This window comes from Colletotrichum higginsianum, chromosome 10 (assembly GCF_001672515.1).
Source record: "Colletotrichum higginsianum IMI 349063 chromosome 10, whole genome shotgun sequence".
Classification (NCBI taxonomy): Eukaryota; Fungi; Ascomycota; class Sordariomycetes; order Glomerellales; family Glomerellaceae; genus Colletotrichum; species Colletotrichum higginsianum.
In genome coordinates this window covers 1,058,780-1,079,112 of record NC_030962.1, presented here as the reverse complement: position 1 = coordinate 1,079,112, position 20,333 = coordinate 1,058,780, and the positions used below count along the sequence as shown (strand labels likewise).

General features: G+C 50.3%; 4 protein-coding genes across 4 annotated transcripts; all 4 read left to right on the top strand.

Annotated features, from left to right (window-relative positions):
* Positions 1-3,126: 3,126 nt before the first annotated feature.
* CH63R_13786 (Carboxylic ester hydrolase) lies at positions 3,127-4,866 on the top strand (the record flags this gene model as incomplete). The annotated part of the gene is made up of 3 exons (XM_018308760.1): positions 3,127-3,454; positions 3,515-3,650; positions 3,714-4,866. 3 exons carry the CDS (start codon positions 3,127-3,129, stop codon positions 4,864-4,866), a joined length of 1,617 nt encoding a protein of 538 aa, XP_018151078.1.
* A 770-nt stretch (positions 4,867-5,636) lies between these two features.
* Positions 5,637-7,092, top strand: CH63R_13785 (UMTA protein; the record flags this gene model as incomplete). The annotated part of the gene is made up of 7 exons (XM_018308759.1): positions 5,637-5,729; positions 5,794-5,855; positions 5,911-6,045; positions 6,106-6,172; positions 6,233-6,273; positions 6,344-6,979; positions 7,029-7,092. The coding sequence occupies 7 exons, from the start codon at positions 5,637-5,639 to the stop codon at positions 7,090-7,092; spliced, it is 1,098 nt and encodes a 365-aa protein (XP_018151077.1).
* Positions 7,093-16,362: 9,270 nt separating this feature from the next.
* On the top strand, positions 16,363-18,353 carry CH63R_13784 (uncharacterized protein; the record flags this gene model as incomplete). Its single annotated transcript, XM_018308758.1, has 5 exons — positions 16,363-16,429; positions 16,678-17,474; positions 17,528-17,612; positions 17,663-18,003; positions 18,054-18,353. 5 exons carry the CDS (start codon positions 16,363-16,365, stop codon positions 18,351-18,353), a joined length of 1,590 nt encoding a protein of 529 aa, XP_018151076.1.
* A 248-nt stretch (positions 18,354-18,601) lies between these two features.
* Positions 18,602-20,310, top strand: CH63R_13783 (Uridylate kinase; the record flags this gene model as incomplete). The annotated part of the gene is made up of 8 exons (XM_018308757.1): positions 18,602-18,653; positions 18,707-18,759; positions 19,004-19,033; positions 19,082-19,184; positions 19,229-19,594; positions 19,644-19,927; positions 19,974-20,168; positions 20,221-20,310. 8 exons carry the CDS (start codon positions 18,602-18,604, stop codon positions 20,308-20,310), a joined length of 1,173 nt encoding a protein of 390 aa, XP_018151075.1.
* Positions 20,311-20,333: the final 23 nt, after the last annotated feature.

Below are 20,333 nucleotides of genomic sequence, written 5' to 3'. Positions count from 1 at the left end.
CTACCAAAACAACTACCTGTAGTTGTCCTCCCTATAGCCTAAGAGACACGCTGACCTGTGACGGTTATGTGACACAAGCAGCAAATAGTCTCTGCAAATGTTCACTACCTTGTTGAATAAGAAAAGCCATGTCTCGTTATGAGACGTTGAAACTTTTACTGAGGGTTTTTTATTTCTTCTTTTCTTTCCAACTTAAGAGTGCATACTTTCAAACTTTCTAACCCTTTTTGTCTCTGGAAAACTTGGTCTCACATCAAGTGCTTCACTGGCATTCACACTACAACACAGTCAACAATCATGACACAAGCCGTCAAAGTGTTTAAGTCAAAGCACCCACTTTTGGGCCACCCCCACATATGGGCCACCCAAAAATGCCTCATCACCAACCTCCTCCTTCATCCTCCTCCAACTTCAAACTATCACATCTTTTTCCAACCTTATGCAAATGGCCTCATCTTTTTAGGGCACCTTATTCTAGGCATTATGAGCCAGTATACAGAAAATGAAGTCAATCAAGCGCTTGAGGCCATTTCGAACGGTCAGAGTGTCAGGAAGGCTGCCCAGCAGTATGGTGTGCCAAGGTCTACCCTTCAGCATCGTCTTCAAGGCACCCAGGCAAGGGCAGCAGCATTTTCTGACCTGCAGAGGCTCACAGTGAGCCAGGAGGCCAAGTTGGCTGAATGGGTGCGAATCCAGCATGCCCTTGGGCTTCCTCCAACCCATCAACAAGTGAAGCATTTTGCAGAAAGAATCCTTCATGCCATAGGGGATACCCAACCTATAGGGAGAGGCTGGGTCCAGGCCTTTATAAGGAGGAATCCATCAGTCAAGGTCAAGAGAAGTTGCCCTATTGATTCAAGACGTGTTAATGGGGCATCTACTGAGGTCATCAGGGACTGGTTCAAGCATCTCGCCATACCAGAGATCATCAGCATCAAACCAGCCAACAGATATAACATGGATGAGACTGGTATCCTTGAGGGCCAGGGATCTAATGGGCTGGTGCTGGGGATGTCTGAGGCGAAGTCTATCCGCAAGAAACAGCCTGGATCAAGGGCATGGGTGTCTATTATTGAATGCATCTCTGCCCTAGGCCACAGACTTCATCCCCTTATTATATATAAGGGTAAGACAGTCCAGCAGCAGTGGTTTCCTCTAGATCTTAGCCCTTATGAAGGCTGGCAATTCACAGCAACTGAAAATGGCTGGACAACAGATGCTACTGCAGTTGAATGGCTGCAGAAGGTGTTTATCCCTCAGACTGTCCCTCAGGGCAAGGGGGATAAGGAGGAGGCTAGACTATTGATCCTGGATGGGCATGGGAGCCACACAACGACTGACTTTATGTGGTTGTGCTATATAAACAACATCCATCTATTGTTCTTACCGCCACACACCTCCCATGTCCTCCAGCCACTTGATCAAGCAGTCTTCAGCCCTCTTAAGGCAGCCTATAGGAAGGAGCTTGGATACCTTAGTCTATGGAATGACTCTACTATTGTAGGCAAGAGGAACTTCCTAGGCTGTTATTATAAGGCTGCCCTTGCAGGTATGACGATGCAGAACATCAGAAGTGGTTGGAAATGGACAGGGTTATGGCCTGTCTCTATGGCGAAGCCTCTGATGAGCTCCCTCCTACTCCCAACAACACCAAAGCCATCAGCATCGTCAGATCAGGTCAGCAAAGGGCAGTCTAGGGGCAAGGAAGCTGAAGGATGGGCATCTGCGTCGTCTGCAGTGGCATGGTCGACGCCAAGGAAGATGAAGGATCTGTCTGGCCAACTGAAGCTATTCACAGAGTTGGATAATGATGCGCATACCCAACGCCTCCTTTTCATGAAGGTGAAAAAAGGCTTCAGCGAGCAGGCCTATGAGCTGGCCACTGCCCAGCATAAGCTGGAGCTTCTGCAGGCCCAAGTTACCAACACTGCAGTAAGGAAAAGGAAGGCAGTTCAGATCAACCCAAACACTAAGTTCGCCAACATCAAAGACATCCAGAAGGCTCAGGTTGAGGCTGGCGATAAAGAGGATATCACAGATGAGTCCAGCGAGGCTGATTTACCTAGTGAGGCTGAAAGCTGTATTGTGGTGGCATCTAGGTGCAGTCAATAGTTAATTGAACATACTGGTGTCGATGGGAATACCCTCATTTTTGGGTGGCCCATATGTGGGGGTGGCCCAAAAGTGGGTGCTTTGACTTACCATGATCGAGACAAGTGCTATCCGTACTTGGTCAAGAAACGAAAACGCCTCTACTCCCTTGCTTTGTGATTGTCCGGCTATGAGTGTCACGTAACAGTCTGTCCAAACAACTTGGTTGGTGAAACGATGGGGATTCACAGCACACTATTTGACGCCATCGACGCCCTGGAATAAACTTGATTCCTTTGCTGCCGTATCCGGTGTGTCTCGTGAGAAAATCACTGCTCGCCGTTGATGTAGGACTCTACACCCAACGCGTTGCTTTTTCCGGCCCATCGTTAATCCTTACACCCAACGTTGAAGGAAGCTGTTTTGAGTCTCAGTAAAGCGGAATATCAACCCGATGATTTACGGAGAAAGGGTCTTTTAGTGTATTAATATCCCCACAGTCTGTTATTAGCACCCAGGAGAGGAGAAGCAATGGCAAACACTCTGATGTTGCTTCGTCCATACTCTACATCTGGTTGGAACTCATAATCCGGTGACATTTAACAAGGGCTCATAGAACCGCACAATGACGATGACCATTTCTGCTAACTCTAGACATTCTCAACGAAGGGGACATTTGATTTTGTGCATCGCCCATCATAGGCAGTCCTTTGAGACAGGGAGCCCAGTAACAACAACCCTGCGTGACCGGGGGATACTCAAGCCCCAATTAGCCAACCCAGGATGAATCTTTGGTGTTCAGGACTCCTTCAAATGCAGGCTAATTTGGGGTTCAAGGGTAGAGGAAGGATATTGGTACGACCCCGTGAGCGCCGTAAGCGGGGTAAATTAACGAATTAACGCGCCGCCCTCTTGTTCTTCAGCCACCTCTCTCTCTCTCTCTGTGATTATGCTTTCTTTAACATCGCACTCAAAAAGCTCACCCCGTGTTGCTCAACCCTCTGGGATCTGTAGTCAGCCTCTGCGGAAGAAAACATGCTGGCGCCCTTCGCTCTGCCCTTGTTTGTCCTCCTGGGGCCGGCACTTGCGTCATTTCGAGAGGACTGTCTCGCTCTCACGCCCCAGTCGACGGTGGCCAACTCGACCGGCCGAGAGCTAGCGTTCGTCACGTCCGGCACCGACCTTGCTTTTCCAGAGCAGGATGCTGCCTGCAATCGGGCAAGCCAGGTTGTCAGGGCGGACCTCTGCCGGGTTGCCATGAACCTGACAACCTCGGCCAGGTCCGAGGTGGTGACGGAGGTGTGGCTACCGGAGAAGTGGAACGGCCGTCTGGTGACTGTTGCCGGAGGGGGGCTCGATGGCTGTGCGTGATCTCACGGCGAAGGGACTCATGGACAAAACTCGACTGACCATGGAATCTCAGGTGTTCACTACGAGGATATGGCGTACGCCACCGCTCATGGGTTCGCAGCCGTTGGTACGAACAACGGACACGCGGGGACGACTGGAATCCAGTTCCTGAACAACGAAGACGTGGTGATTGACTTTTCCTGGAGAGCGTGCGTCTCGCCAATACATACCCCCCGGTGGTCGAAATTTCCGCGGGCTGACTGGGTGTTTAGACTACACGTGGGAGTCGTTGCAGGCAAGCAGCTTCTGCAGTCCATGTACAAGCGACCGGCGACAGGCTCGTACTTCTTGGGCTGCTCACTCGGCGGGCGCCAGGGCATCAAGGCCGCAGACATGTTCCCCGAAGACTTTGACGGCGTCGTCGCCGGCGCCCCCGCCATCGACTTCAATAACCTCTACTCCCACAGGGCCGGCTACCTGCCGCAGACCGGTGCCGCGGACTCAAAGGACTTCATCGCCCCGGCGGTCTGGAAGACGACGATCCACAGCGAGGTCCTCCGGCAATGTGAAGCCATCGACGGCGCGGAAGACGGCATCATCGAGGATCCGGCCTTGTGCAACTTCGATCCGGGAGCTCTGCTGTGCCGCAACAACGCCACCGCCGACGGCACCGGCTGCCTTTCGAGCAAACAGGTCGAAATCGTGAGAGGGATCTTCGCCCCGACAAAGGACGCCCAGGGGAACGTGTTCTGGCCGGGCATGAACCCCGGCAGCGAGATCAACACCGCAGACGGGCTGTACAGCGGGAAGCCCTGGGCGAACTCGCAGAACTGGTTCCGCTATGCCGTGTACAACGACCCGGGGTGGGATGTCTCCGGCTACAAGCTCGAGAAGGACGGCGTCTTCGCCGAGCAGAAGAACCCCGGCGACATCAGGACGCACCCGAGCGACCTCTCGGCCTTCAAGAACAGGGGCGGCAAGCTCCTCATGTACCACGGCCAGCAGGACCACCAGATCACGAGCTTCCGCACCCCCATGTTCTACGACCACCTGTCCCGGGGCATGGGCCTGGGCACGGCCGAGATGGACCAGTTCGCCCGCTTCTTCCGCATATCGGGGCTGGCTCACTGCACGACGGGGCCCGGGGCCTGGCTCATCGGCCAGGGGGGCGCCGGGGGCAACGCCGCGGCCATCGCCGACAGCCTGCCCTTCCACGGGACGCACAACGTCCTCGCTGCCATCGTGGACTGGGTCGAGGGCGGCGTCGCCCCTGACACCATAACGGGGACCAAGTTCGTCAACGACACCGTCGCCCTGGGCGTGGATTTCCAGCGCCGGCACTGCAGGTACCCGCGGCGGAACGTCTTCAAGGGGGATGGCTTCGACCCCAAGAACGCCGACAGTTGGAAATGCACATGCAGTTAGCGAGCTGTTGCAGTTAGAACTCGGAATAATGTCTTGTCGAGATAGAATCATAACAACGGATGGCTCTGAATCAACCCTTACTTTGGTCACTTTTACGTGTCGAGGACCCAAGCCGCATCTTCTGCAAACGAGAATACCATCATCTGTTCTTGCTCACAAGTCTTTAATTACGAACAAAGAAAACCGCTCCGAGAATCTCACCGTGGTACGTGCCTAAAAGTTGGAAGAATCAGGGTCAAGTTCTCGTGAGGTTCGGCACTGACCTTTGTCCTGGACGCCAAGACTAGTATTCCCTCAACTAAAGATCCGAGGAAGCATGTCTTTATCCTAGAAAAAAAGAGGGTTTTGGGCACGGAGAACATCCTCAGAAGAGACGCGGCCAAGTTGCCGCTTTGGTTGCCGATTTGGTTGTTCCCTCTCATACTGCTCCATCAAACCATGCAAGTGACTTATCAAATGATAAAACATTCGATCCTTCCCGAAAAGGCCTAGCAGCTGCAGTTAGACGAACGAACAAGCCTGTCTTATTCGCTCGGAAACCCGGGTGCGAAGAAAAGTGCTCTCGGCGGACTGGGTCTATCTGCAGAGTGTATGTAGAGTCTGTCGCTGCAACCAACGGTCCAACGCGCAATGAATGCCAGCCCCCTTCAAAAGGGTCTTGACGGGAACCCCATCCCTTTATCTACTTTCCCGGCTCCTCATCGCAGTCTTCAATCTGTGCCTTCATCTCGAGAAGGCCTTTTACCGTCTTAGTTGCAAGATCCGCCATCATGTCTACAACTGCGAACCCAGTCACAGAGTCAACCGGGGTAGCCAGCAGCAATGCCCCTGCTGCTGGACCTGCCGAAGGGCCAATCACAATTGTGGGTATTCCAGATTTGTAGCGGGGATTAGCGGTGAAGTGAAGTAATTGTGTGCTGATTCAAGCTTGTGCAGGACCCCAATATTGAAGCCAACGGTGACGATGAGTCTGAGGCGGAGACAAGAAGGTACATTGATTCGAGAAATGATAGATCAACGTGGCGCCGTACTCACTCTGCGCAGTATCGTTTCCTCATCTACTGCTTCCTTGGCCGACAGCATTACTGAGTACCGTCGTCTCCATGGCCGAACGTACACTCAAAAGGTAGACTACTGGGGGCCCAACGACGAAAGGCAAAATGAGGGGCTCGATATCAAGTAAGTTTGATTTGACTGTCTGGATGATTGACATCAGCCCGCTAACTCACAACTTGATAGCCATTATTGTATGACCATGTTCCTCGGCGATAAGCTCTTCCTCTCTCCGGTTGGCAAGACTTCGCACGTAAGCAGCTCAACATTCAATGAATATCCCCTGCAGTCTTATTAGGCTAATCTGTGATAGATGGTTCTTGACGTAGGCACCGGAACTGGTATTTGGGCCATGTAAGTTGGTCAAGGCTACCTAGTTGTGAAAAGAAGACTGCTGCTGGGAACGCCAACTTACTGAAGACAGCGATTTCGCCGACGAGTTTCCATCCGCCGAAGTGATCGGCGTGGACGTCTCGCCGATCCAGCCGGGTTGGGTCCCGCCGAACTGCAAGTTCCAGATTGATGACATTGAACAACCATGGACGTGGCCGGCGGACTACTTTGACTTCGTCCACATCCGAAACCTCGAAGGCTGTGTGTCCGACTGGCAAGCGGTGTACGAACAAGCCTATCGATGCACCAAGCCCGGCGGTTACATTGAGGTCAAGGAGCACGACATCCAGATACGCTCTCAAATCCAGGATCTTGGCGACAAGCATATCTACAATACTTGGATCAAAGCCTTGCTCGATGCAATCGCCAAGCTCGGCAAGGTGGGATTGCAATGCCGGGATCATGGTATAGCTAAGAATCTAGAGGCAGCCGGGTTCGTCGATGTCGTCGAGAACAAGTGGCCGGTCCCGGTTGGACCGTGGGCCAACAACCCCCTCCTGAAGGAAGTCGGCATCTGCTCCCTCGAGTTTATGGATCAGTCCCTGGAGGGATTCGGGACCTTTCTTTTGAAAGAGGTGATGGGATGGGAGTATGCCGAGATCCTGGTCGCCGCCAGCGAAGTTCGCAAAGCGCTCAAAGACCCCAGTCTGCAGACGGTATTCGATTTGTAAGTGCGTCCTATTCGAAATCTGGGAAGAAGTGCTGACGTTCTCCAGGCATCTTGTGTACGCGCGCAAGCCGGAAGCGGAGGCAGACAGCGAAGCAGATACCGAGAGTTGATGGACGGATTTGGGGTCAACTACTTGGCATAACTGAACACGCGAATGTCTCTTATGATGGAAGTTTGTAAGGGCAAGCTTGTCATAGTCAATAATGGAGTTTCATAGAAGATGCAAGACGGAATGATCACACTCCAACACCTGTTCAAGAATAAAACAAATGAAAACTGCAACGATCTAAAGGGGTTGAAAAAATCCAAATAATTTCATGAAGTAATTTTTGGTCGATCCTTTGAATTTCCTACCCAGGTGAAGGAAAACATAAGCTCGGGTTGAGTTTCTTGGATAGGTATAGAGGGCTCCAACAAGGGCTATGTACGTCATGATCGAGACACGCAGTGGTTGTGGAGGCTTCCAATCTCCTTCGTTCCCAGCTTTAATCAACTGAGGATGAATTCATTTGTTCTCAATCGTCATGTAAAATACACTTTTCTTTTGATGGGGCAGGGAGGGGATTGCCACGGGTAATGAATGAGGCAATTGTAATAGTAGCGGGTATTCTGCCGGTGCAGTTTAGTATTTTGCCAGTGTCTAACCTATTATAGAAAGCAGCCACTACAGCCACCACAGCCACTTCTAAGTCATCAAAAGGGATAGTCTTAGCCCATCCCGACCCAAAGCGCAGCGCAGGAAGCAGGGTAGGATAGACTATTCTAACCCTCCCCAGCGGAGCTATTTTAGAACTATATTTGCAATTATTTTAATTGCAATAGAAAGGGCGTTTTTTTATATAGGTTGTAAATAAATGTATAGTAGTAAAGGTAGCTGCCTTCTATAAGAGGTTAAATACTAGCAAAATACTAAAACTACACTGGCAATTTACCTACTACTAATTGTAATGACTACTGCTGACCTTATCTATCAATTCACTTGTAAGTCCTAGAGTAAGATTACGCCTCTATCTCTAGGAGACGTTCTAAGGTCGTATTGTCCAATGATCTCTTGACAGGCAAGCTGCTACTAAAGTTACGACAAGGAGTGTCTCTCTACCTGAGTTTGTTTTTGAGTTAATGTTCCCGTTAGTTCGGCGTTCCCGTTAGTTCGGCATTCCCGTTAGTTCGGCGTTCCCGTTAGTTCGGCGTTCCCGTTAGTTCGGCGTTCCCGACAATTTAGTATTCCTATTAATTTAGCGTTCCTAATGCTACAGTATTAATAGTAAGTTTAAGCTCCCTTACAGGGAGTATGTAGCTACAACCTATAGCCTTTGCAACTCTTAAGGCTAGATTTATACTAGAATTGCATAATAATTCTAGAGTACTCCTTGCTAAGGTAATATTTGTTACGACCCAACAAGTTACAGGCGACGAGAGCCCCACCCGGCCAGCAGGACGCGGGCGGCACAGCCTTTGTATGGACAAAAGACAGGGTTAAGCAGATGACTCCCCCGGAACGGAAGAACTATGGTACAGGTCACGTGGAGATAAGATTAGATTAGATCCGTACGCCAGAAATACGGAACCCGTACGCCAAGGATACGGCACCCGTATGCCAAGAGTACGGCACCCGTATGTTGAACATACGGATGCCTCTAAGACTACATGAGCGGACTTGTATATAGGATGGACTTGGACGCACTCAAGGACAGACTCCCATAGCTCTTCAGCAATCAACTTTGTGATTATCCCCTCGGATACTCTCGGCACCCTTCACTAGTGACACACATTACAAGACCTTTGTTGAGTATACGACTGATCACCGTATCCTCTGAAGACCTGATCCTTTCAGCACGACTTACAGCACTGTTCCCCAGCTTCGTTGCCTCAGCTTCTGCTAATAGACACTACCACGGAAAGCCGACCGTAACACTTTGATTGCTCCTGTTCAGTAAGTTGACCCTACGAAGCTAACGAACAGTAACGACACCATGGCCGCGCGACCCAACGCTCCTAAGACTCCCACCCCAGGATCCAGCGCCTCCTCAGGCAAGCAACCTGCTCGATCCCTGGACGAGGAAATGAAGGAAGCCGAGGATTCTGACGAAGAACTCGACTTCACCAAGAAAGTCTACGGAAACCTCCAGAAGCGCATCGAGAAGAACAACAACGACATCGCGCATATGCAGGCCATGTTCAACGACGCCGTGACGGAGCTCGAGAACAAGAACCAGCTCGCCAACAAGCTCCAACAGGAGGTTCACACCCTCCGAGCGGCCGCCAACATCATCCAAACCCCCATGGATGGACGAGAGAAACTCAAGCTCAACTCTCCCATCACTTATGACGGAACCCCAGGACTACTCAAAGGATTCCTCATCCAAGTCAAGAACTATCAGAATTTCCATCAAGGAAACTTCCGCAACGGAACTGAGAGAGTCATTCATGCCGCGACCTTCCTGCGAGGACGAGCCCTTCAATGGTTCGAGCCCTTCCTTGAAGAATATCTCAACAATGAGACCCTCGACCATTGTTCCAGCGAAGTTAGGGACATATTCGCCAATTTCCAGGGATTCGAAGACGCCCTGAAATCCCTATTTCAGGATCCCGACGGATCACGACAAGCGGAAAGAGACTTGGCCCACCTACGCCAGACTAAGTCTGCTACTGCCTACGCAGCAGAATTCAGAAGACTCTGCGCCCAGCTCAAGCTCACCGAAGACACCAAGATCTTCATGTTCTACAACAACTTGAAGGATGAAGTCAAGGACGAGATCATCAAGCTTGATCGCCCGGAAGACTTCCTTCAGTACGCCGAACTCGCTATCAAGATTGACAACCGCCTCTACGAACGACGCAAGGAGAAAGGCGAAAAGCGAGCCCCAGCCAACTCGGCCAAGAAATACCAATGGCAACCCCAACAACGATTCCAGCAGAACCACCCTCAACGCAACGGGCAAGCCGAGCGCCCTAGAGGAAACTACTGGCAGAACAACCAGAATCGCAACAGCACCGCCTATGGACACCACAGTGGCCCTATGGACCTCAGCGTGGCCCAGAAAGACAACAAAACACGAGACTTCAAGTGCTACAACTGCGACAAGCCAGGACATATGGCTAGAGAATGCCGACAACCCAAGAAACAGCGGTTCCAACCAGTACCTGAGAAAGGCCGACAAATCAACATCGCCAACAAAGACATCCCCCACGCCTCGCTCTCATGGACCGCATGCTACGACGACAACTGCCTCACTCACCAAGACGGCAAAAAACAATCGGGATGGTATCCCAAGACCCCCCGGACTCTAGCTATGACCCGGTCAGGCTATGAGAAGACAGGGATATGCAAAACCCCCGAAGAACACCAACGACAGTGTGTCGACGTCCTACGACAAGCCTGCGGGATTGCTACCTACCAAAAGATCCCCGATGCAAGGAAAGGACTCAAGAAGGACGACACCCCTGAGGAAAAGGGAACCACCCAAGAACAACCAAGAACCCTCGCCATGATGCGAAGGGGCTCCAACCAGAAGCTCACACGCAAGATCAACGAACAACTCGACGAGATGCTCCAGGCAGGACAACTTGAAGAAGTCAGGAGACCTGCACTTCAAGGACTAGTATCACCAGGAGGAAAAATCGAGATAACTACACTCAACCAAGTCGCAGCAAACAACCCTCGAGACCCACGAACCTGGACCCCCCAGCAGAGAAAGGCGTACGAACACGCTGCAAGCGACCACCCGGAAGGGCCAGACGGCTTAGATTACGACTCTGAAGAAACACCCGACTACAGGATCACGCCTAGTCAGTACTACGAAACCTACATCGCATCTAGCTCCGAAGAAGAGAGCCCGGAACCCCCGAAGCGACCAGAATACCAGATCATCCACCTCAAGAGTGACAACCAGTCAGTTCAGTTCCATGGGACAGCGTACAAAAAGAACCATCCACCTACGCCACTCGTACCAGGAGACCACCCGCTACTGAACCCCAGCCACGAAGACCACGAAGACCTCTTTTGGGCCGAATGCCTGGACGACAACTGCAGAAGACACAAGAAGGGCAAGAAGGAGTTCTACTTCTACCCTCGACGATACACTAAAGAACCCATTCAGGATGTCTACCTCAACAAACAACTCCCATTCTGGACAATGCGATACTACGGCGAAGGAAACATTGCCACCTTCACCCCAGACCCCGAATACCCCATGTCATGCTACAACGACGACAAGGGATGGCGAGAATGCGAACACGACGAATGCCTCATCCACTCCAAAGCCAAGGCAAAGGCCTGGCGGAAGGCACAAAAAGAAGCTCAACAGTCAAAAAACTGATGACGCCTACGACAGAAGGGCAACGTACGGCGACAACCCATAAGACCCTATGTGCAACCTACGACGCAGCACACTTCGACCTGGACATCGAGATCCAAGGACAACGGACGCGCGCGATCATCGACAGCGGCGCTCAAGGAAACTTCATCTCACCCAGACTGATGAATGAGCGACAGATACCATGGCAGAAGAAAGAACGCCCGTACGCGTTACGGACGGTCGAAGGAGAACAAGTCGAGTACGGTGGCGGACTCATTGTTTTGGAGACAGTGCACCTCCCTTTGCAAGTTCATGACCAGAAAGAAGAACTCCAATTCGACATCACAGAAATGGGAGACATCGACGTCATCCTAGGAATCACATGGTTACGAAAACACAACCCACGAATAGATTGGAGAACCGGCCAACTCCAATGGTCAGATTCAGTCACTGAGCAGCACTGCAAGAGCCAGGCCTCAAACGAATCCTCTAGAGCACCTCTTGACGACACCATACAACGAATCCGATACGTAGCCTATCTCCGGGAGATACGGCCTTCCAAGACGGTAGCCCCGGCAGTATCAGATCAGGGATCAGATCCACTCCTAGCTATTCCAGAGGAGTACCGGAAGTACGAAAAGCTGTTTGCCCCAGAGTTGGAAACAGGCTTACCAGAACATGGACCTTACGATCACGAGATCCCTCTCATCGAAGGCTCCCACCCGAAGTTCCATCCGATATATGGACTCAATGAAACAGAACGAGAGGCACTCGACAAGTACCTCGACGAGAACCTCAAGAAGGGATACATCAGACCCTCTGAGTCATCAGCAGGATACCCTATCCTGTTTGTGCCAAAGAAAAATGGCAAACTACGACTATGCGTTGACTACCGACAACTCAACAGCATTACGAAGAAGAACTGTTACCCGCTACCACTCATCTCAGAACTCCGAGATTTGCTACATGGAGCAAACTGGTTTACGGCCCTCGACCTCAAAGGAGCCTACAACTTGATCAGAATGAAGGAAGGCGAAGAATGGAAAACAGCGTTCCGAACACGTAAAGGACTCTTCGAGTACCTCGTGATGCCTTTCGGACTCACCAACGCACCCGCCACCTTTCAGACAATGATCAACCACGTCCTCAGCGAATTTATCGACATATTCGTTGTCGTCTACCTCGACGACATCCTCATCTTCTCACCTACCCTTGAGCTACACAAGGAACACGTCCACCAAGTCCTTCAGAAGCTCCAAGAAGCCAAACTGTTGGTAGAAGCCGAAAAATGCGAATTCCACACCCAAAGAGTCGATTTCCTAGGATACACCATCACCCCAGGGCAAATCGAGATGGAAGCGAAGAAAGTACAGGCAGTCAGGGACTGGCCTACACCTCAGAACGTCAAGGACGTCCAGTCGTTCCTAGGATTCGTCAATTTCTATCGACGATTTCTCAAAAGTTACGCAGGAAGCGTGCAATGCATCCAGAACCTCACACGGAAAGACACCCCATTCGAATGGACCAAAGAACGCAATGACGCATTCGAGAAAGTCAAACAACAAGTCAGCTCAGAACCTGTCACTCGAATCCCCGACCCTAACAAACCTTTCGAAGTCGAGACCGACGCCTCAGACTTCGCTATGGGCGGACAACTTGGTCAACGCGACGAAGAAGGAAGACTACACCCTTGTGCCTTCTTCTCCAAAGCATTCCACGGACCAGAATTGAACTACCAGATCCACGACAAAGAACTCATGGCAATCATCGAAGCATTCCATGAATGGAGACCACAACTATCTGGTACGAAACACGAAGTCCTCGTATACACGGATCACAAGAACCTCGCACACTTCACAACATCCAAGAACCTGAACAAACGACAAGTCAGATGGTCAGAATTCCTTTCGGAATACAACTTCCGGATCATCTACAGAAAAGGAACCGACAACGGCAGAGCCGACGCTCTCAGCAGAAGGACGGATCACGAAGTCCCCGTTCCAGAGGAAACACAAGTTATCCTCAAGACAGACAAGAATGGAGACCTTGTTCCAGCACAGAAACTCCTCATGATCGCCAGACGAGTCATGATTGGCACGACCAACAAAATGACGCATGAGATGATCAGAGAGATTCACAGTACTCGAGCACACGGACACCAAGGAGTTACCAAGACCTGGAAACGAATTCGACAACATCACGACCAGCGAGTAACAAGACAGGACGTCGCAGACGCAATCCGGGATTGCGAACCCTGCAAGAAAAGCAAGAACAGTCCACACAAACCCTACGGACTCATTCAGCCACTGCCAATACCACCAGCAGCATGGCACTCGATCTCTTTGGACTTTATCGTCAAACTACCAAAGTCAAGAGAACCACTGACGAAGGTCTATTACGACAGCGTTTTGGTCATTGTGGACCGACTCACCAAATACGCTTACTTCATTCCATACCTGGAAGCAAGTACAGCAGAAGACCTTGCGTACACGTTTTTGAAATACATCATCAGCAACCACGGACTACCCAACGAAATTGTGTCAGACAGAGACAAGCTGTTTACTTCGAAGTTTTGGAAATCTCTGATTTCGCAACTTGGTGCAGACCACAAACTGTCTACCTCTTTCCACCCGCAGACCGATGGTCAGACCGAACGAATCAACCAGATACTCGAACAGTATCTACGATGCTATGTCAACTACGATCAAGACAACTGGGTACCACTGTTGCCTACAGCCCAGTTCGCCTACAACAGCGCAGTCGGAGAAAGCACTCTCCACTCCCCATTCTACCTGAACTACGGATTCGAACCTACCGCACATGGAGAACCACGCGAAGGACCACGGGCCCTGAAGGCCGTGGCCGGAATCAATAAGATGCGCGAAATCCAGACAAACGTCTCCCAAGATTTGGAATTCGTCAGAGAACGAATGAAGAAATACGCCAACACTTCAAGGATTGGAGGACCATCCTTAGAAGAGGGAGATAGCGCCTACCTCATACGACGAAATATCAAAACCAAGCGACCTAGCGACAAATTGGACTACAAAAAACTCGGACCTTTCGAAATCCTCAAGAAGGTCTCGCCAGTCAACTACAAGCTAAAACTACCCGATACGATGAAAGTCCACCCAGTCTTTCACATCGCACTCCTCGAACCAGCACCACGCGGATCACACACTGAAGACTGCATCATCGTTGAACCCAACGAACCAGAATACGAAGTCGAGCGAATCATCGACCACAGGAACGAAGACGGTCATGACGAATATCTCATTAAGTGGAAAGGCTACGGACACGAAGACAACTCATGGGAACCAGTCAAGAACCTCCAGCATTCCCAGGAGCTTCTACGGGAGTACTCCAGCTCTCAGACCGCTCCGGAACTAAGGAACCTAAATCCGCAAACTCCTCGCCAATCCCGAAGGAAGGCCAGTCGACCTCGTTAGGAACCCCTATGGATTGAAGATCACCCACGACACCCTGCTCGTGAGCATCCAAAGCAGAAAGCAACTCGTCATCCTCCAGCTCCTGCAGACCCCGAGAAAACGTCTCGAGATGACGCTCCTTAACCTTCTTGCGAATAGTACGAATTCGCGCCAAACGACCCGCCGCTTCAGCCACCTCGGCCTGAACACGAGCAAGCTTCTCATGAAGCCCCAGGAGAGCATCACTCGCTTGCTCCTCCTTCTCCTCCCATTCCTGACGCTGATCACTCAGGCGTCGCACTACCCTTGTCAGCACACCACCAAGAAGACACCTCACGACAAGAACGAAAAACTCACGGCTCGACGCCACCACCACGCCATCGCAAGGGCGCTTCAGGTTCTTGCAACCCTGGCAGACTTTGGAACCCTCAGCAATCCGACATGGACGCTTCGCGCGGAAGCAACGGGTACAAGGCATGGTATCAGAAGAACCAAAACGATCGAAGACGTCGTCACACGCTGAACGAAGTGCTGATTTGGAGTCCCTTGACTTTTGGACGCGACCTGTCATGTTGTCAACATCATGATAAACAGGGACGCAGAATTGACGACTCCCCAACCTGGGAGACACTACCTACTTATGGGTCTTGAGGACAAGACCTTTGGAGGGGAGACCTGATGTTACGACCCAACAAGTTACAGGCGACGAGAGCCCCACCCGGCCAGCAGGACGCGGGCGGCACAGCCTTTGTATGGACAAAAGACAGGGTTAAGCAGATGACTCCCCCGGAACGGAAGAACTATGGTACAGGTCACGTGGAGATAAGATTAGATTAGATCCGTACGCCAGAAATACGGAACCCGTACGCCAAGGATACGGCACCCGTATGCCAAGAGTACGGCACCCGTATGTTGAACATACGGATGCCTCTAAGACTACATGAGCGGACTTGTATATAGGATGGACTTGGACGCACTCAAGGACAGACTCCCATAGCTCTTCAGCAATCAACTTTGTGATTATCCCCTCGGATACTCTCGGCACCCTTCACTAGTGACACACATTACAAGACCTTTGTTGAGTATACGACTGATCACCGTATCCTCTGAAGACCTGATCCTTTCAGCACGACTTACAGCACTGTTCCCCAGCTTCGTTGCCTCAGCTTCTGCTAATAGACACTACCACGGAAAGCCGACCGTAACAATATTACAGCCTAACGAGTTAGATGCTAGCTAGCGTAACTATATAGTACAGAATAGGGGATAATAATGCAGGTGCATTATTACTAAAACTTTATTTTATGCTACTGTTAGTTGCCCTAGCTAGCTTGTAATTTCCTACTTACTCCTCTACATCTGCTAAAACTCTATTGAAATAACTTTAATATAATATTATAGTATCTTTAAACCTTAACCTAATTTAAAAACTATATAAAAGAATCAAAGCTGCTCTCTATTCTTCTAGTTAGACTATTAGTACTTCTTTACTATATTAACCTACACTATACTTTTATCCTCAAAATGAAGCTTGTTACTCTACTTCTTATTTTTACCAGTACTACAATGGCTGCTCGTGTTTGCCGGTATATTATCTCTAACACTCTTGCATTGTAAGGTTTAGTTGACTAACATGCTATTAGATGCACATATAATGGTGAATACAACAGAGCCGACACCAAAGCAACCTGCAGTCAAGTTGAAGGGCGCATGCGAGCAAAGTATTGCGAAACTAATACTCCAAACAAGGAATGGAGCCAGGTAAGTTACATTACCTTTTACATAATTACATACTAACATGCGTATAAAGAAGTGTGTGGATGAAGGGAAGTGCTGGAACCAATAAATAGGTAGGGGTTTTATTGGAATATTCGGCAGCTGGATGATGTACTGAGGAAAGTAGGGATAGAGCGGTCTGGCTGGGCCAATCAGATCACGCAGATCCAGCCAAATTAATGGCCTTCTTCAGCTGTTGCCTTTCAGTCCTTACGATACCATTGGAACGAGGACGATATCGTCAAGCTTCATTATGCCGAAGCCAGTCGTGAAAAGTTGCGTGCGCAAGCCAGGAGAGAGTTTGATTGGGCGGAGTTTAGGAGACAGCGAGAAACGAACAAACTGGCTCTATTTGAGGAAGATGAAAGTGAACGCGGCTCGCTTCCAAAACCAGGCTTGTTGCGAGAGTCTCAAATGGTGATGGGTTCACCAGGAGCGTTTGTTCCGATGGCTGCATTGGCAACCGCCTGGGACACTTACCAGATCCCAGGAGCTGTTTCTCACGATCTGGACTTGCTGCGAAATCACTCTTCCCTCTCGACTGACTTTAATCTGCCCGGATGGACAGAGAAAATAGTCCAAGGGCTTCATTCAGGGGTTCAGTACGGTCTAGATTCTTCCATACAGGCAGCTGATCAGCAGACAACAGCCTTATATCAACCAAATTCGCACGCCCTCTTCTCTCCTCTGGTCTCGCCTTTCGCGGGCACGCCCTTTGACATGACCACTTCCATGGGCCCAGCGATTAATAGTGCCATTTCACCCGATAGCTTCGCAACTTTTGTCGACCCCATGATAGAAAGCTTATCTATCAGCACCTGGACTCAACTCGTGAGCCCATCAGAAGATCCGTACGCCAAATCTCGGCTGTTTGACAATTCAGAATCCTCGAATAATGTTCTCTCTGCCCAAGGTTCAGAACAGGAAAGTGAATGCGGTTTGATCAAATTCGATCATCGATGTGTAAGATGCCGTATGAGGAAGATAAAGGTTCGTCGATAGAGCCCCTCTGCTCACTAACCGAGAAGCTCACACAGATTCAGTGCACAGAAGATTGTTGTCAGCCGATGTCGATTCGTTCTCTTTGCGTCCGCGCATCTTTCGAAAATAATCAGATTTTCTACAAATGTAAGCCTTGCGTACTTTATCAAAAGGATCAAGTCTCTTGGTATATCAAGGGGACAACACTGCCTACAAGCATCTTATCCGTTGGCATGGCATAGAACGTTTGGTAGGAGACGGTTTACGATACTTCGATCTGTTTCATTTCAGCGGCGGTGCATCTTTCAGTGTCTTTGGTGAGACATTCACACCGTCGGACTCAGAGCAAGAAAGGGTCTGGGAGAAGAGGAAAGATGGCTGGGCGTCTCAATCGACGGACGCAGTGCGCCTGCAACCCGGATCGCATGGAGATTTAAGCGCCTACATTTCGAGTTGCAGGACATCCTGTGTGCAAGAATCTCCCAAAGACACTGTTCTCCAACAGCTGTGGCCACAGTTTACAGCTGACCGCAGTCTTGTAAGACGCATTCATTACCCACGTTGAGGGCTCCTATTAACTGTGTAAAGCCCATGTTGGCAGCCACATTCGACCTTTGGACTGCCAACCGCATGTTAATGAAGGGCTGGCAAACCCTTCGGTCGACGAGAGTGCTCAATATGTGTCACATGCCCTGTCACAACCCGGGCCCGACGCCACGTGTGCTGCAAAATCAACTGGACCAGATGCTGGAAGAATACATCGTGACACAAGAGAGGGTGCTACTGAACCGCTTTCACGAAGCAATCTTCAAGAAGAAAATCAGCTCAACACTCTACGTCCTCTTGACTATTGTTCTTCTCTTGAAGGTGGTTGAAAAGCACATTTGAAGGCTTTTGTACTGGGTGCGTCACGACAGGAAGGTAAGTTCCAGTCGTCAGCGACGACTTCGCCCTATTGGCTGATTTATCGACAACTTTAGCAGATGCTCTTGGCTGAGAGATGAATGATGCGTTTGGAAAATACAGGATTGACAAGAAAGCAGACATACAGATGGCGGCATTCATTACAGCCTCGGGAACTTGTTGGAAATGCCATTTTTGTCTCTCGGATGTTACTTGCATACGTCGGCGGAGACATGAGAGAGTGTCTGCCAGCAACTCTTGAGGCAATCATCACTCAGGCTGCTAGTTAGTATATCGGTGTTTCCTGGTGTTAACCCTCCCTGACTGACTGTCCACAGGTGTCAGAATAAACTACGACGAAGTTGACGACCGAAGCATTGATGGAAGCTTGGTGCGCCATGTTACGCTGGGAGATGCCCCAGCTGACGAATCAATTCGCTCGTTGCTCGACTAAAAGGCTACAGTAACAGGCCCACAGGCAGTTTACGTCACGGCCAGGGAGGAGGGTCGGGTAAATTTAGTAAATGAACGAACGTCCCGCCCCTTGCCATCGAGGGCCTTAAGAAACTCAAGAGGACCGGCTGGGCAACCGTAAAGTGCCCGAACCGGAGAGTGTCAGCGACCACATGTACCAGATGGTCTGGTTCTGTCTAGCTCATCCCGAGGTACAAGCTTCAAGGCTATCTTGCATTTCGAAGCTGACAATTGTCTAGCTTCGCCATGAAGACAAGCACAAAGCAGTTCTGATGTGCTTGATTCACGACATCGGCGAGATCACAGCAGGGGATATCACTCCGGCCGATGGCGTTGATCCTGGTAAGATTGAAATGCGATGGATGCACACGGTATTCGTCTAACAGGACCAGAAAGGAAGCATCTCGAGGAAAGACTTGGACTTACCTACTTGTCCTGCTTACTCAAGGCTTCGAACCCCTACTGGGCCTCAAGAATACTTGGGATTCGGCACGAGTACGAGAGTGGAGTGACCCGCGTGGCCCAGCTGGTTCGTCAAGTAGACAAGCTTGAATGTCTGCACCAAGCTTTTCTCTATCTCAAGCGCTACAAAAGACAGCGTAACTTCGAAGCGACGATGAAGGACTTCAAGGATCTCCGCAAGAAGATATCCGACCCCTGGCTCTCAGCGCAGGCAGACTTCATTTTAGCTGATTGGGCCTTGCTTGAAAAGAAGGAGCAGCAAAGATCGCCAGGTATCGTGCTTGTGATTGGTATGTGCCAAATCTCTCAGTTTGATGTCTCCCACTCTGACAGTTACAGGCGGACCTGGCGTTGGCAAAAGAACTCTCTGTGCCTGCATAGCAGAAAACTTCAATTTTGCGCACGTGTCCGTAGGCGACTTGCTACGGGAGGAGCAGAACAATCCTGAATCCAGGTTCGGCGACTTCATCCGGGAGAGTATCCAAAATTCGGTCATTGTCCCTCCGTCTCTCACCATGATGTTGTTGAAAGACAAGGTCGAGGCGATACAGTCTCAAAATAAGGGAGTCTTGATTGATGGGTTCCCACGGAGCATCGACCAAGCAGTTGCTTTTGAGCAAGAGGTACGTCGTGAAATCCTGAGGACATTCTACGCTGAGACTCGACCAGGTATCTGAGGAATACTCGACTATATGTCTACAATGTGCGCCTGAACTGACGATCGAGCGCGTCCAAGAAAGATCTGGCTCGTCACAACGGGACGACGACAACCTGGACACCCTGAGGAAAAGACTTGGTACCTTTTCCAGCACCAATGATACTGTAGTAGACTACTTATCGAAGGAAAGGAAACAACTCTGGACAGTAAGCGCATTTACTCACGCACAAATATCTATATCTAACTGCTGCTCATCAGATCGACGCTGCACGGTCTGCAAACGAACTCTATTCCACTGTTGAGAAAATCCTTCTCGAGTTGGGACAAAGACAAATGCAGAGAGCTTGATCTGGAAGTGCGTTTGGTTATTC